Source organism: Eucalyptus grandis, chromosome 6 (genome assembly GCF_016545825.1).
Source record: "Eucalyptus grandis isolate ANBG69807.140 chromosome 6, ASM1654582v1, whole genome shotgun sequence".
Lineage (NCBI taxonomy): Eukaryota > Viridiplantae > Streptophyta > Magnoliopsida > Myrtales > Myrtaceae > Eucalyptus > Eucalyptus grandis.
In genome coordinates this window covers 13,856,245-13,871,547 of record NC_052617.1, presented here as the reverse complement: position 1 = coordinate 13,871,547, position 15,303 = coordinate 13,856,245, and the positions used below count along the sequence as shown (strand labels likewise).

General features: G+C 42.3%; 3 protein-coding genes across 5 annotated transcripts; 1 reads left to right on the top strand and 2 right to left on the bottom strand.

Moving 5' to 3' along the window:
- Positions 1–1,216: 1,216 nt before the first annotated feature.
- LOC104448501 (homogentisate 1,2-dioxygenase) lies at positions 1,217–5,240 on the bottom strand. The gene is made up of 9 exons (XM_010062342.3): positions 4,915–5,240; positions 4,459–4,689; positions 3,674–3,753; positions 3,210–3,377; positions 2,897–3,072; positions 2,648–2,717; positions 2,384–2,538; positions 1,985–2,068; positions 1,217–1,611 (listed from the first exon to the last, which is right to left on the bottom strand). Exons 1-9 carry the CDS (start codon positions 5,145–5,147, stop codon positions 1,393–1,395), a joined length of 1,416 nt encoding a protein of 471 aa, XP_010060644.2. The 5' UTR covers positions 5,148–5,240; the 3' UTR covers positions 1,217–1,392.
- Positions 5,241–7,341: 2,101 nt separating this feature from the next.
- Positions 7,342–9,734, top strand: LOC104448500 (ras-related protein RABA1f). The gene is made up of 2 exons (XM_010062341.2): positions 7,342–7,706; positions 8,887–9,734. The coding sequence occupies exons 1-2, from the start codon at positions 7,483–7,485 to the stop codon at positions 9,317–9,319; spliced, it is 657 nt and encodes a 218-aa protein (XP_010060643.1). The 5' UTR covers positions 7,342–7,482; the 3' UTR covers positions 9,320–9,734.
- Positions 9,735–10,429: 695 nt separating this feature from the next.
- On the bottom strand, positions 10,430–15,303 carry LOC104448498 (probable E3 ubiquitin-protein ligase ZFP1). 3 transcript variants are annotated; one of them, XM_039314923.1, is made up of 6 exons: positions 15,079–15,303; positions 12,277–13,102; positions 11,509–11,891; positions 11,326–11,424; positions 11,008–11,175; positions 10,430–10,887 (listed from the first exon to the last, which is right to left on the bottom strand). In XM_039314923.1, exons 2-6 carry the CDS (start codon positions 13,067–13,069, stop codon positions 10,741–10,743), a joined length of 1,590 nt encoding a protein of 529 aa, XP_039170857.1. In that variant the 5' UTR covers positions 13,070–13,102; positions 15,079–15,303; the 3' UTR covers positions 10,430–10,740. The 3 variants fall into 3 exon arrangements, with proteins under 3 accessions (XP_039170857.1, XP_010060642.2, XP_010060641.2); XM_010062340.3 differs by having other exon boundaries at positions 11,509–11,894; positions 15,079–15,302; XM_010062339.3 differs by having other exon boundaries at positions 11,509–11,894; positions 15,092–15,302.

Here is a 15,303-nt window from a genome sequence, read left to right as displayed (position 1 = left end):
AAACGACTAAACGGGTCGCTAAAATTTAGGTGTAAACACTGGTGCTGCTGCACCCTTTATCTTAGGGATTTTCTTTTTTATGAAAGTTCTTCCTATATGCCTTCTTGGATATTCCATGCTTACTTAAATTATTGTGTGCGAGTTCTGGAGCTGGTATTATGTGTTGCAATGAAATCGCAATATCACTCAAGCTACTGAGCAAGTCGGTATATTCATGCTGATAAGATGTGCATCTTCCTTTGTACTGATTTTGCATTTATGCTTCTCTATAAGTTATGCACGTGATGGTTATTGATTCTTAAATTTTGATACGCGTTGTGATTAGTGCGGCTTCTTTATCTTATGAAGTATGCTCACTTTAAATAACAGAAGCATGTGCATAGTTTAATTCTTCATTAAAATATTTCAACTTAGAGGTTTTTTTAATATTTTTTATTTTATTTACTATTTTTAATTTAATTAGAGGTTTTTATCCAATTAACATATAGCTTAAAGTGCACGTGGGTTTTTTTTAGAATATTAGTGGATTTTAGCAATGTGGGTCGGGTCGGATATAACTCACTAGATTTACACTAGAGGAATATGAAGAATATGAGTCAAAACGGATTAAATGGGTCAAATATAAATCAACCCATTTTCGACCCAACCCGACCTGACCCGACCCACCCATTTGCCACCTTTGCCACCTCTACCAGAACCCAACAAGTTTTGTGTCACGCATGTGTCACGGCCCAAAAGAACAAGAACAACAATCCAAGAGGTTCCTATAGGACGGCCGTGACACGTCCATGGATCCATCCATGGATCCAACGACCGTGACACGTCCATGGATCCAACGACCCTTGGCTTATCCCTGACACTTAGGACACTTAGAGTTTTTCTCGAGTCTTCTAGAATAATCTTGGGGGCGGGCGATACGGGAATTATACCGTTATGTAATAAATGCGGGTAATTGGTAGTTGGGGGAGATTTACTCTCCACCATTAAATCGATGAGAGATCTTCGGATACAATTTTTCTTGAATTTTGGGCCTCCTTCCCCTAATTTTTATCATCTCATTTTCACAAGTGAATATAAACCAGAGCTTCTCTCTAGAGCTTCTCTCTACGATCCTTGTAGATGAGTATGAGAAAGACTGACTTTGGAGAAATTCTAAAGACTGCACGTGCAAGAGAATGCTAGATCGATCGGCCCGTGACACAAGACGCTTACTATGTATGACAATTTTATATCATCACCTCAAAGAGCAATAATAGTAACCAGAACCCCATCAAGTTTTGTGTCACGCATGCAAGACGCTTACTATGTGCAATTATTCTCTATCTGTTATTTACATGGAGTTGGGTAGATTCTCTATCCCTTCACCATCCTGCTCAACCATGACAGCGCGAGCTACACATCTGCACGTCCATTTTGTGTATCGTGACCTTCAATCTTCATCCCTTCAAAGTGGGACCTGAGTCCGATCCAGCACTTGTAATAATCAGGATCCACAGAGGGAGAATCAAGTGCCCAATGGCAAACTCGTGGGATTAAGCATGACTCAAACATGAAGGCCATGGTATTGGTAATTCTATGGGGTCCTGCATCGTTTCCTCGAGCAATGGTTGCCTGCCAGCCAAAAGGATCAAGGATCAGTGACCTGTGGAAGTTAATCCACTTACAGATTGTTCAACAGCTTACAACTAGCTAACCTATTCTCCAACTGCAGAAAAGAAAATTAGCAAATAAATAAGTAGCTGCCTACTCGGGGAAAACAGGGCACTATTATCATGTAACCAAAAGTTAGAAAAAAAAAAACTTTCTCATTGTAACTAAAATATCTAGCCTCTGAGTCCAATTTTCGATGCCAAACCACTCTGACAATGATATGAAACTCTACTTTCAAATTGCATTTTCTGGTCATCCTCATTCAACGGTTGAAGACAAGAAAATTCCATTACTTCCAGGAAAAAAATCACCGTAGTTGAATGCAATAGCTAACCTCATAACTCTTGGTATCAGGACCATGTGGAGTCATACAGCTGTGAAGGCTAGCACCACCTGGGAGAAAACCGTCAGCTTTTGCCTGAAGAGAATCAGTATTCAAGTCAAATACATTACAACCAAAATGACAGAATTTAACCAATCAAAAAATTAAATCAGCGAAGAAAAATGCCAAAATTTGTGGAACGGTTTTAGCTTCAGACTTAGAATCTTGCCACAATGGCTCCTCACGTCCTTCCCCCTTCCACCATTGAGAAAAGTACGGAAAAAACTCTTAAACCGAACAGCAAAGCTTTATTGGATATGCAAATCCTTCTCTTCATTAAGTTTAGACTATAGAGCCTTTCTGAGTTTTATATACTCTCTAAGTTAGCAACGCGACCAAAGAAGATATTACCTCATATCCACCATGGATAAGGCCCATGAATTCACTCATGCAATTGCGATGGTAATACGGAGGTCGGAATGTATGTTCTGCAACCAACCACCGAGGAGGGAATATGACAAAATCCAATAATGCCACTCCAGGTTTATCAGTTGGTGCTGTCAATACTGCATTATAATCACTGGGAACTGATCAAGCCCATACCCCATATAAACTGACAAATAGGAAAGCAAATTGCTAAAAGCATAAGAAGCATAGTGACACCGTTCTGCATACCAGTGTTTATTGATGGATCGCTATGATCAAATAAGACGGTATTATAGGGACAAAACTTGCTCAGGTCATACTGCGAGGAAATACAGGAATATTATCCAATCAGCTATTTGAAGATGCAGTCTGAATGATCGAACTTGGACAGAGAATCAACTAACAACATGGGAAAAAAATATACGCAAATTTCTTTGTATAGAAACGCCACCTTCGCTCATTCACATAGTCGAAAGCAGAAGCAATGAGAGTATTCACCTTATAAGGAACATAGTTTCCATGCCACGCAGCCACATTAAAAGGAGAGAAATCCTGCTTCGCCGTAAATAGTTGGCCACCAAACTTTTGTATTATAGTGTACCCAGGACAGGACTTTTCTTCAAACCAAGCTTTGGGTACGAGAAAGTGTCTCGGATCAGCAAGACCATTGGCACCTAATAGAAACAAAACCCACATCCTCACTATTTTGCAATTTCAACATCTAACTGGAGAAATCTATGCCGTGAAGCTTTGACAACTGATAATTCAACCTTAATCAATTAACATGAAAACTTAATTGAATATCTGATACCTATTGGTCCCAAATCAGGAAGTTGAAAATGAGTGCCGAATATCTCAGCAACATAGCCACGAGATGGGCCATCTGGAAGGTCCACGGAAAAGCGAAATCCTTGAGGTAAAACAGCAGCTTCACCAGGGGAAACCAGCAATTTTCCACATTCTGTGGTGATCCACAACCCTACACAATGGTTCGAAGAGTGAGATCTCCTTCTTCATTGGATCCCCCTATTTAATCAAATCTAGTATAAAAGGAAAATGAATTTCACTAGTATGTTTCGAGATTTAGTTTGAAATCGATTCTAATGTTGCAGGGCACCTCTACACACACAGGATATCGTCATTCAACAAGAGATTGCAATTTTCAAGCAAAACTTTTTCCAAATTTTGGCAACCAGTGTGCAGGAAGAAGCACAAGGCCTTGGGAAAGAGGAAAATGACAATCCAGAATTCGTAATGCACTCGTAATGCACTTACTTCCTTGCTGTGGAACAATTAGAAAATCACCATCAGCATTGCAGAATGCACAATTGTCCATTGATTTATTGGCAGTGTACCTGCAATGGAAGACAAGTTTCTCATCAGAAGCGGACATATACTCCATGCTAGATCTGGTAGGTTAATCAAGTTCGGAATATGCACAGACAACTCGTTAACCAATCTCCCATCATTAGGAACCAAATGCACAGAAAAATGTAGTTTTAAAGGGAGCCAATACAAGAGAAGTGCATCGCGTGTCATGTTCTTTTTAACTACAGCCATGGCTCAAAGACACATCACCAGGAAAACACAAGTACTGCCAAGCTCAAACTAGCACCGCAGCCGTTTTTCCAAGTTACAAGCACCATTTTATCCACTCCTTAGTTGAAGGGTAAGAGGAAAAATAATCAGTCCTAAACTCCAAAGAATGCAGATTTTAACAACTGAACATGTAATGCAAAGTTAATGTCCATTTCTCTGTCTGACAAATACTGAAAAAGAGTATGTAACTAGCCTTCCTCACGATATGAGCACAACCAAAGAGACAATGAAATCTGGGAAAGCTCCTCCCTTCCACGGATTCTAGCAACAGGGTTTCCATGGTGGGTCCTTAGACAGTTATAGGTAAATTCTCGAAGCATTTGGTATCAAAGAAAGAGCAATAACGCCAATAAAATCACATGATTAAGGAAGAGATAGATGAACCACTTGCAAGAATCGGTCATACAAAAAGCAATCAAAATGAGCTCAAATAAACAAACTAGCAAAAGGATGCCCCTCACATGTGAACAGCGAATCCGTGCCGAAGGAATGAGCTTCCAGCACCGCACATTGTCAACAATCCATCGACGAAATCCGTCGGTGCATCCGGAATTTCCAAAGGCCTCCAACGCAATTGAGTCGGAGTCGCGGAGCTATTGGACTGGTCGAACTCACTAAGAAGCTTCTCGTGTGCCGGAACACGGGGCTTGAATGGTTCGTGCGTGACCGATGGCTTGATCCGATATAACCAACTGCCCAATGGCCAAGAAAATCAGTCGTTTAAGGTATGAACCGAAATCGATTTGCCGCAACACATAAAGAAAGAACTTTCCAGGCAAGAAAAAGGTCAACGATCGTTCCGACGGCAGTCAACCCAAGCAACGCAACGCGGTAGTAATCGACCGCTTGACGAAAAGGAAAAAGGAGAGCACTATCGACGTCGAAACGCGAAGCCACGCCCCACGGGCGATCATCACCTGCGCTGATTGAGCTTGCGCGGGGAGGTGAAGGAGGTGCCGGATATCTGCTCGGCGTAGAGCCCGTAGGGGCAAACCAGGGGGCTGTTCTGGCCGGCCGGGAGCGCGCTGGCGATCGCCTCCGACGAGAAGTGGTTGCCGAGGCCGGTGAGGTACTCGACTCCGGCGTCGCCGGCGGGGGCGCGATCGGAGCCCGCCCCTCCCTTCTCCTCCTCCGCCTGCGGCCGCGCCATGAGAGCTCGAAAGGTGTTGGGAGCAGAGGAAGAAGAAGAGAGTGTGAATCAGTGAGGGGGAACGCTTTCGTGGGAGCGTGACGCGTGGTATTAATAGCACGGTGGGGGATTAGGCGAGTGACGTGACATGCTGATCCCAACGGCGGGCGGGGGTGCGGGGGTGGGAGCGCTCGAACGGAGACGTGTTGGGATTGAGGAACGGACGACGGACCGACTGACCGACTGACCGGGAGAGATGGGGAGAGGATTGTCGCGACGTGACGGATCGGGTAACGCTGGTTTCTTTATCCTCGCTCTGGCGAATTCGGTTACGGAGTTTTCCCTTTCGCGCGATGCGAAGGGGAGGGAGAGAGAGAGAGAGAGAGGATGCGCGGTCGGAGAGCAAAAGCAAAAGCAAAAGCGAAGCTAAGCGAAGCCCAATCATCGACCATGATGATGTCTCGCCGAGGCACGTCAGGAGTTGCCCAGTCCCAATCATTAGACTCCGTAGGCAGGCATTAGATTAGTAATATGATCGGGTAGAACCCGGACCATGTCCTAACTTGAAACTTAACCAATCGGGTTGAATCCGAACTGGGCTCTTTCCCGTCTCAAGGCCACGGGCTGCGCGTGGGATCTTGATGGCACCTGTTTATCTTATTGGCATATAATCATCGTGATCTGGTCGATTAGTGGGATTCGTAATTTTAATATTAAGGTCATGCCTCCATGATCCCGAGAATCTTGAAAAAATTCATAGTTCCGAGTAGAGTCTTGGTGGATGGTCTCATAAGTAGAATCGAAAATAATGGATGAAGAGAAATTATATTCTATACATTAACTAGTGAATGATATATGTGCATGTTCATAAACTTTATATAAAAACTATCTAAAATAACAAATCAAGATCAATCAAGATGAATTTACAGAATCACAAAATATCCTAAATATATCTCTAACAATTAATACATTAGTTTCCTTAGCAAAATGGTTGAACCACTTCAACTTCTTTTTAGCAAACCAAGGCACTTGAGTTGTGTACCGTGTCAACGTGGTATCTAGTAGAATAGCTCTTCTTGGGCCATAAGTTTCAATTTTCAATCAATGGAAGGGAGGATGTCCAAATCGAAAAAGATATTATGGACCCATACCAACTTGCTTGAGTGATTGGGTATTAGATATGTTTGGCATGAATTTGAATTCCCATGGAGGCAATAATGGGGAGAGAAGGTGACCCCGCCCTTCCACAGGAGGTTTATTGCCGCAACCGGCACAAGCAAGGAGGCACTAGTTCTCTCATGGTTATTATTAAAAGAAAAAACAAAAGATGTCATAGAATGATGGGAAATTCCTAAGATACGCTAGTGTACCATATCCCTAAAAAAATTCCGAGTCTTTCACATTTTGATTACGATGATGCATTGTAATGTCGTATAGTGCAGCTGAGCTATCATAAAAGTCCTCTAGAACAGCGTGGTTCTATCTCTATTTGTGTGGTACAAGTGGTCCGCCCTTTGCTAGATAGAAAATCTTGAGAGGTCCGTCCAAAACATGAAAAAGAAACGCAATAAGAAAAATTTCCAAACTAAACACGATAAGCACAAAAGAAGAAAAATTCAGGGGGCATTTTTCAATAGGATCATGTGGTCAATCTATGGTCCCCAGAAGGTACATGATCTTCCAGGCTTCTCGCTATTGGATCTAATGGTTAAAAAAATTACAATCGTTCAAGCTGAGATTTATTGAACGACGGATATTAGTTACATTTTAATCCGACGATAAAATATTCTAAATACACGATGGATGATAGAATCAATCTAGAATCATGCATTCAAACCAGATAAACAATTTATAATTTGGAAGTTTTCAAATTGTATTCGTCTTTCATCTTTTGTTCCCTCTGCTTATATTATCGTTCCACGTGTTCAACACATCCTTCTCAAAAAAAGAGGTCATCCATTCTCACTTAACCACCTTTCGCTCTCCACGACCAGCTCCGCCTCTCAGGCCCGATCGGCCCAGGGAAAAATGGGCGGCTGTGAAAGAACAAGATTGAGCCCGGCCCGCATAGCCCGTCAGTTTCGTGGAGTAAGTATTGTAACGATTGATTATTATGGGCCGAGAAAAGCCCAATAAGCGAAAGAGATTGGGCCTGGTTTGAGATGAGCTGGCAATAACTTCGTGCTCTGGTCATCTTCGTCAAGGTTTCAATTTTCTCTCTCTCTCTCTCTCTCTCTCTCTCTAGCTTCGAGCATCGCGATTTGATTCAGTCGAAGCTGAAAATCTGACAAAATCCTCTCCCCGCGGCCGTTTCCGTTCTTGAGCTTCGATCCGCAGGGAAGGGGAGCTCCGAGCAATGGCCGGCGGCTACAGGGCGGACGACGACTACGACTACTTGTTCAAGGTGGTGCTGATCGGCGACTCCGGCGTCGGCAAATCCAACCTCCTGTCCAGATTCACGCGGAACGAGTTCAGCCTGGAGTCCAAGTCCACCATCGGGGTCGAGTTCGCCACCAGGAGCATCCGCGTCGACGACAAGGTCGTCAAGGCCCAGATTTGGGACACCGCCGGCCAAGAGAGGTTTGCATTTCCCGTCCTGTCCTGTCCTCGTTGTGTTCATGTTGATGTCGCGCGGTTTAGCGGCTCGGAATGAGATCTCGAATCGGGCTAGTTGTAGCAGTTTGACGAATAGAATGTTGAATCGGACGCTGCGGAGCCGTTTTGAATTGAGATCTGAGACGGTTTTGATCTTCTTCTTTTTAGATTGGATTGGATTGGATTGGATTGGATTCTATAGGTTTGGGAGATTTTGAATATTCAGCGGTTCTAGACTGGGTTTGGTTGATGCGGATCTGGGAGGAAATGAGTGTAAGCAGTGAAATTGAGGTTTCGGGACTAACTCTGACTTGGTGTATGAGTTAAAGTTTCGTGCTTTCGGAGTTTGTACATGTAAGATCCATGATAATCTAAGTTTAATATTGTGCATCATCGTGTTCTGCATGTATCGTACTGTGTATGACGGGAGATGCCATGTCTTTTACAGTGGATCTTTTATGTCGTCAACTTTTTAAGGTCTCTGTCACGAAGGATTTCGGGATTATAGTGCAACTGTAGTTTGACTATTCTTAGACAACGTCGCATGTGTTCTTCTGCATGAATTCGTGAACCAAGAACATGGGTAATGACACTGGATCTACTGGTTATATGGACAATAGGTTTACTTCGTATCACTTCCACACTGTGTATTTGAACTAATTTCAATAGGATCAAAAGCATATAAATAGTTTCTATGCTTTAGATGATGGTGTTGGGGTTAGACCGTTAGTTTTTCATGATGATATGGAATTACCAACTTTCTTTTTGTTTATTTACTGCAACATGTAATGTCTATTGTCTAGTAGTAAACGCAGTTCCTCCTAAAAGAGCAGCAACACAAGGCAACTGACAGTCCACGCTGTGTATTTGAACTAATTTCAATAGGATCAAAAGCATATAAATAGTTTCTATGCTTTAGATGATGGTGTTGGGGTTAGACCGTTAGTTTTTCATGATGATATGGAATTACCAACTTTCTTTTTGTTTATTTACTGCAACATGTAATGTCTATTGTCTAGTAGTAAACGCAGTTCCTCCTAAAAGAGCAGCAACACAAGGCAACTGACAGTCCTACTGGCTGTTTATTCATTTTCTTTCAAGCTTCCAATACTAGGCATGACATTATCTCTGAAGTCACGAATTTTCTTATTGTTTCATGATGAAGATATCGTGCAATCACAAGTGCCTATTACAGAGGAGCAGTTGGTGCATTGCTTGTTTATGACGTTACGAGACATGTCACTTTTGAGAATGTCGAAAGATGGTTGAAGGAGCTGCGGGACCACACAGACTCTAATATCGTGATAATGCTGGTAGGAAACAAAGCAGATCTGAGGCACTTGCGTGCCGTGTCTACGGAGGATGCCAAGGCCTTTGCAGAAAGAGAGAACACTTACTTCATGGAGACTTCCGCTCTTGAATCTATGAATGTAGAGAATTCATTCACCGAAGTGCTCACACAAATATACCACGTGGTGAGTCGAAAAGCACTTGATGTTGGGGAAGATCCGGCAGCACCTCCCAAGGGACAAACTATCAGTGTCGGTTCAAAGGATGATGTTTCCGCTGTCAAGAAAGTGGGCTGTTGCTCCGCTTGAAGTTAAGAGTAACAGAATGAAGATTTTGGGGGAAGTCTTTATTCAATCCTAATCTGCTGCCCGGAGAATTGGAAGATGTTACGCGGGAATTGCAGACCTTCTTTACAACCTGTCACCATCATCTCCATGCATGGCGATGCTTAAGCTTTTGCCGGATCAATTTAAGTTTGAAGTCCAAGGAAACCGGATGTTAGGGCTTCGTGTATTTCATTTGTTTCAGTTCCAGATGCTTAATTTTCTATTCCCATCCCGTGTTGATTTGTTTGTTGGGTTCTCTAGGTTTTGAGCTGAATTGGTCATGTCACACAGGGAACTGTCTTCGGGCGAGTTTAATCATGTATCTGATTTACGATCGGTGTTGTGAACGTCGGATCCTGAGAAGATACAGGGAAACTTTACTTTTGAATGATGGGAACTGTGCGAGACCGGTGTCACTCCATACCCTTAAGATGTTCATACTCTACTCAGTAATACTGTGCCTGCGATCTTGTTTGTGTGATGTCGCCCCAGAGGAAACAGTCATTGCCCCCGCACGACGAGGGTGAGAATTGCTTTTGTGCGGCGCAATTGGAGCGACGTGAATCCAGATAAAACTGTTTTTTGCCTCCATGGTCTATGTCGAATATTTGGATCATGGTTGGTATGATTTAGTAGAATAAATTTGATTTAAGTAATCTTGTGGAGATGTATGACCAGGTTTTGAACTCCCGTTTTACCTTCTAAGTGCAGGCTATACCTTTTAGGTACCCTAAAAGTTCTACATTCAACTCGATCCCTACCGAATCATTCACCCCCAAAAAATGACGAAATTCTTGCTTGAGGAAAAAACTCAAGAAGACGTCACTGCTATTTCAGATTTAAAAAAAAAAAAAAAACCTGAACTAATTCCACTAAGAAGCTGGTCATTTTTGAATTGATGGTTTATCAAGCCGTAGTGCTGAGACAGGAAAATCTCCTCAATGTGATGAAATTGAAATAAGCATACATTACAAACCATTGTCAAGCTTCCGATAATGAAGCTACCAAATTGTAGGAAATTATAAATGCTTCAGCCTCTACCTGGTTAGACCTCCAAAAATATGAATCGGTTCACAACGAAAATAGCTACCATATCTTGAAAACACCATCCACGAACATAAACGCAAAAAACACGATACACATTATCCAAGTATGTACAAGTCATTAACAGAACGCATCCAATAAGAGGATGCAAAAAATTAGTTTGGGAAACCCCGGGGACGGGATTGCTAGATCATCCGCAGCACAACAAATATTGTTAGCAAAATATCTACAAGTACACAAATGAATTACACGTCCGACTTCCGAATCATGAATTAGTACTTTTCCTCTCTCATGGAGGGGAATAAAATGGCAAGTTTCACATGAAACTTGCATGGCGATATGGATGTCACCCATCCACCCTACAATCCCATTCTCGCCGTGGGCAGCCCTTCGGATTTGCATACCGGGCAAACATTCTTCACGAGGAGCCACTTCTTCAAGCAATCAGCATGATACTCGTGCCCACAATTGAGAGTGCCTATTTGATCTTCGTGCTCATAAGCATCCTGCAACATTTCAGCAATGGAGCAATCACACACAAGTCATAATTTGTTTGGGATTGTAAGTGTGATGCGTGTGCAACTGGTTGACATTCCATGAATCCAAAACCATGAACAGGAAAGTACCTGGCATATGATGCAAGAAGCTGCTTCCTTCTCCAAGCTCGGCACCTCTTCTAGATTAATAGAGATTGAAGGCAACATATGTCTTCTTGTTTTTAGATGACTGTTTATTGTTTCCTCAGACAACCCAGTATTTACACTGCCAATCCGCTCCCCCAATGCAAGGAGATCCTGCAGTAGAACAGGACAGTGGTTCAACATAAATCAGCTAACACTCATTTAGAGAATAACATCATGCCATCATTCTCTCTATGTGACACGTGGAAATATAATGCCACACTAACACTACACCAACATTTTGTGCACATTTTGTGCACTTACCTCATAAGACATGTCCTCTATATCCATGCGCATGTCCCTGTGATGGTCAATGTGATTCCCCACTCTGTAGTAATCAGGAAGATCCAGTATTGCAACTTCCTGCACATATCAAACAGTAAGTGCATCACAATCCATCCGCAAATAGACAAAGAGAAACAAAGGTCGTGTAGATAAATGTTTTACATCAGCTGGCAAAATTCTCGGCTGGGGAACATTGCAATGTATCGGGTTCGTCTCAGGAGCTATTCCCTCGACAAGAGGTTGGTACATCCTGAATCCGGGGGATACAAAAGATCCCACATGTCTAGGGCCCCTAACACCATCTACAGGGATGTTCATGGCACCGTGTGGAACTGGAAATGAAGCTGCTGGAACTTGAGGGCCAAATGGGGCACTATGGTCTCTGATTCCATGCACATGAGGCACTTGGTGATGAATGTTATTATAGCCCATGTGGCCAAAGTGTGAAGGATGCAGGAAATTCGGCGCCCTTCTTTCTCTGTCTGTCTCGTGAGATCCTCGCACACCCATGTTGCCAACTTCTACAGGAATTCCATCCACAGTGCCTGCTGAGAGAGAGTGAGAGAGAGAGGTATCCATTAGTCACAAAGAAATAAACATAAGCATAAAAAGCTCTTCATCATAGGATAAATATTTTCTTTTCAGGTTTTTACGCATGCAAGAATGGCATGAAAAATGACAACGATAAATTGCTTAAACCTAATGGAGTTGAGATGTTTCAAACGTGACCATTACCACATGGAAACTACTCTGTACTGAACTTCACTGCCACTATTCTTCTTATAAAGTATAACAAAAATTACCAATAAGTCCATATAGATGTCACCACATCTCAGAGACCATATGATCTTATGCTTGCGTGAAGAGGCAATAGGAACTTTATGACATAGTTGATCCATATGTGCAACATTGACAAAATCAATAACTCACCATGCAAAAAAGGAATTACAGGGCCCTGATTCCAAGCCACAACACCTCCAGCAACGGCATTACTTCTCGACGGTTGGTCAAATGAAAAAGCACCCACTGGCTGAATAGACCGTGCAACAAAACTTCCTGGCATCATATTGCTACCATTATGTGGATAAATAGAGTTTATCCCGAGAGCACGTGATCTAACTCTCGCACTCCTGTCGACTCCATCGTCCATGACTGAAGGACCATCATTTTCTCTATACCCAGGCAGTGCGTGAGGTGGAGGATCCATGATGGTCCCACCATCAGTCCTCATATTTACAGGTGCAGTAAGAGAAGTGCTCGTGCTTTCGGCATTTTTTCTCTTGTATGAACCTCCTAAATGATCCTTATAGTGGCTCCTTCCATACTCATCGGATGAACATCCGATGAACCCAGAATTGCTGAAGGATATCAGCTGTTCAGATGACCCATAAGTCATGGGAACAGCAGATACTCTGGGAACAGCTACAGGGGCTAGATATGGATAATAGACAATCGAAGACATTGAAGCGCCCATATCAAATCTTGCGGCATGATTTTGAACACCATCATATGGCACCATATGATACAACGCAGAACTGTCATGTCCTTCCGCTGACTGATTGAGATTTATGCTACTTCTGACCCCTGAAGCTGCGGCAGAGTGCATGTTAGATTGCCAGGCACCCCCTATGAGAATGGGGGGTTCGGGATGTGCATAGTTTAAGACTCCTCGTTCCGTTTGCAAGTCAACGGTCTGACTCGTATAAGGCATTCTTTGGCTCATGTTTAATATTTTAGAACAAATATTTCCCTTCAACTGTAGCAAAGATAATTGAATACAGTCAGAATTACATGGAGCGGCAAAACAAAATTGGAAGAACTATAGTATCAGAAGCAAAATCTCTAGGTCCTTAACACGAAGTTTACATAAACAAGCCATTGTTAACACCTAGCTGAATAGATGTAGCAGATATAAAATAAAGAAGGTGTATCAAAGATGATAGGCACTGTTAAGAAACGACATTTCGATCTTGACATGCAATTTACATATCCAGTCACCTGACAACCTACATTACACCCTGCAGTCAGCAAAACCTCAGGAAAAGATGCACGGCAGGCATTTTTCACCTAAGCAACTCCATCCATGGGCACAGCAACAATATCCCGCATCTTGAAATGAAGCATTTTGCACCAATAAATGACTAATGATCCGATAAAACTAGCCAACTTGATCAGGAAATCTCTCTGCAGTCTGTAAAAATCTTACTTCTCAATGGCAATTAAAATGCTATCAATCCTCATTTCAACATTACTCTCTGCACATACTTACCTCCTTACTTCTGTTTAATTTCCAGCAAATATGAAGCTGTCTAAATGCAGAAGCTTTTAGGGTAAGGGTAGGCTGATATTTTTCACTTTTGCTCAGATTTAAGAGGTCTCCACACATCAAAAGGAGCACTTACTGCACTAATAGATTAACATAAAGCAACTCCCTTTATATAAGTCTTGAATTCAAGCAACCATCCAAGAGATGCCACAAGTAACCTCTTCTCTTGCAGTTCCATAAGACAGAAATCTTAAAAATTCACTTGCACAAACTTAGCACCCGTTCCCCTTCTCAGGCATTGATTGCGAGAAATGCTGTTAGGTGAAAGCTGGGCCTTTTTCTATCCTAAACATTTAGAAATCAACCCTTCTTTCTCTCTCCAATTTGGGATGACTCCATCTTCTGACATTTCACTTTCTGTCACTAGCTTTGGATTAAACTGCTTAGGCCAGTACAGATGTTGCATTGAACTAGCAGTTTGGATATAGGGAGAGGTGGGGGTTCAAATCCTCATCTTCTCAGGGGATTGGGGTGAGGACGATTTAACTTCAGGTATGGATTTCGACTCCCACGCCCTGTACGGAGGGCAGAAGTCTAAGAATAGGCGTAAGAGTAGGAGTCCAGTAGAACCAACCAAAAAAAAAAAAAAGCTAGCAGTTTGGATCATCAACTATCAAGACACAATGAACTTTCCAAACTTTCCAAACTGATAATATTCGTCCTCCTAACTGAAATCATATGAATCCAAAAAACAAAAAACAAAAAGCCCATGATCTTAACAAACTTTATAATAAGCCAAAGTGGTAGAATGCATTCACAGAACATAAGAACTAGACATATTTGGAGAAAGAAGCGAGACAAGTATGTTTAAAACAAACTTGTTTTACCGAACAAACTTGGCGGTAATAACATCAAACTCATGATCCAGACTCACCTAATCAACCAGGTCCGACTATATGCTCGGATTAAAAATCAAAACTTCACCATTAGATCTACAGACAAAGTCTCCAATTATATGGGGAAAAAATACAGAGTCAAAACACTGAAAAAAATCTCTAGACAGAGCTAAATTGAGAACCGATGATATTGACCCACATCAAAACCAGTTTCTTGGAAATCCACAAAAGCATCGGATGAAAAATCCAAACTTGAAATCATCTTCCAACTTTTCCCACATAATATTCACAATACGCGGCTACCCATAAGTCATCGATTCACAGCATGCATGTTGCGGGGACCAAAATAGGCGCAACAGAAAAAAGGAGAGAACTACAAGCGTTCAAGGGAATTCCTCATAAAAAGGTCCGGGAATAAAAGAAAGGAAAAAAAAAAAAGCGAAACAGCCACAGCATCGATGATCGCATAATGGGTACGCCGGAATTGCAAGCAAACAACCACAAAATCCTCGAAGGAGCACCGTATCGCAAAATTCAATGGATTAAAGAACCGGAAAAATCGGCGCATACCCGCAAAACTAACCCCGGTTAAAGCGAGATGAAGAATCCGATGATCGTTCTGGGTCCTGAAGAATTACGCAGACTGGAGATGAGGAGAGAGCGAGAGCTCATAATGCAAGAGAAAAATTTCTTCTTTTTTCGTTGCCAGAGATGGGGGACTCTTGCTTCTCTGTAGGAGTTCTTGAAAACGGAGAACTTTCTTTCTCTAACCGCTCATGGTGTATTACCTATTAT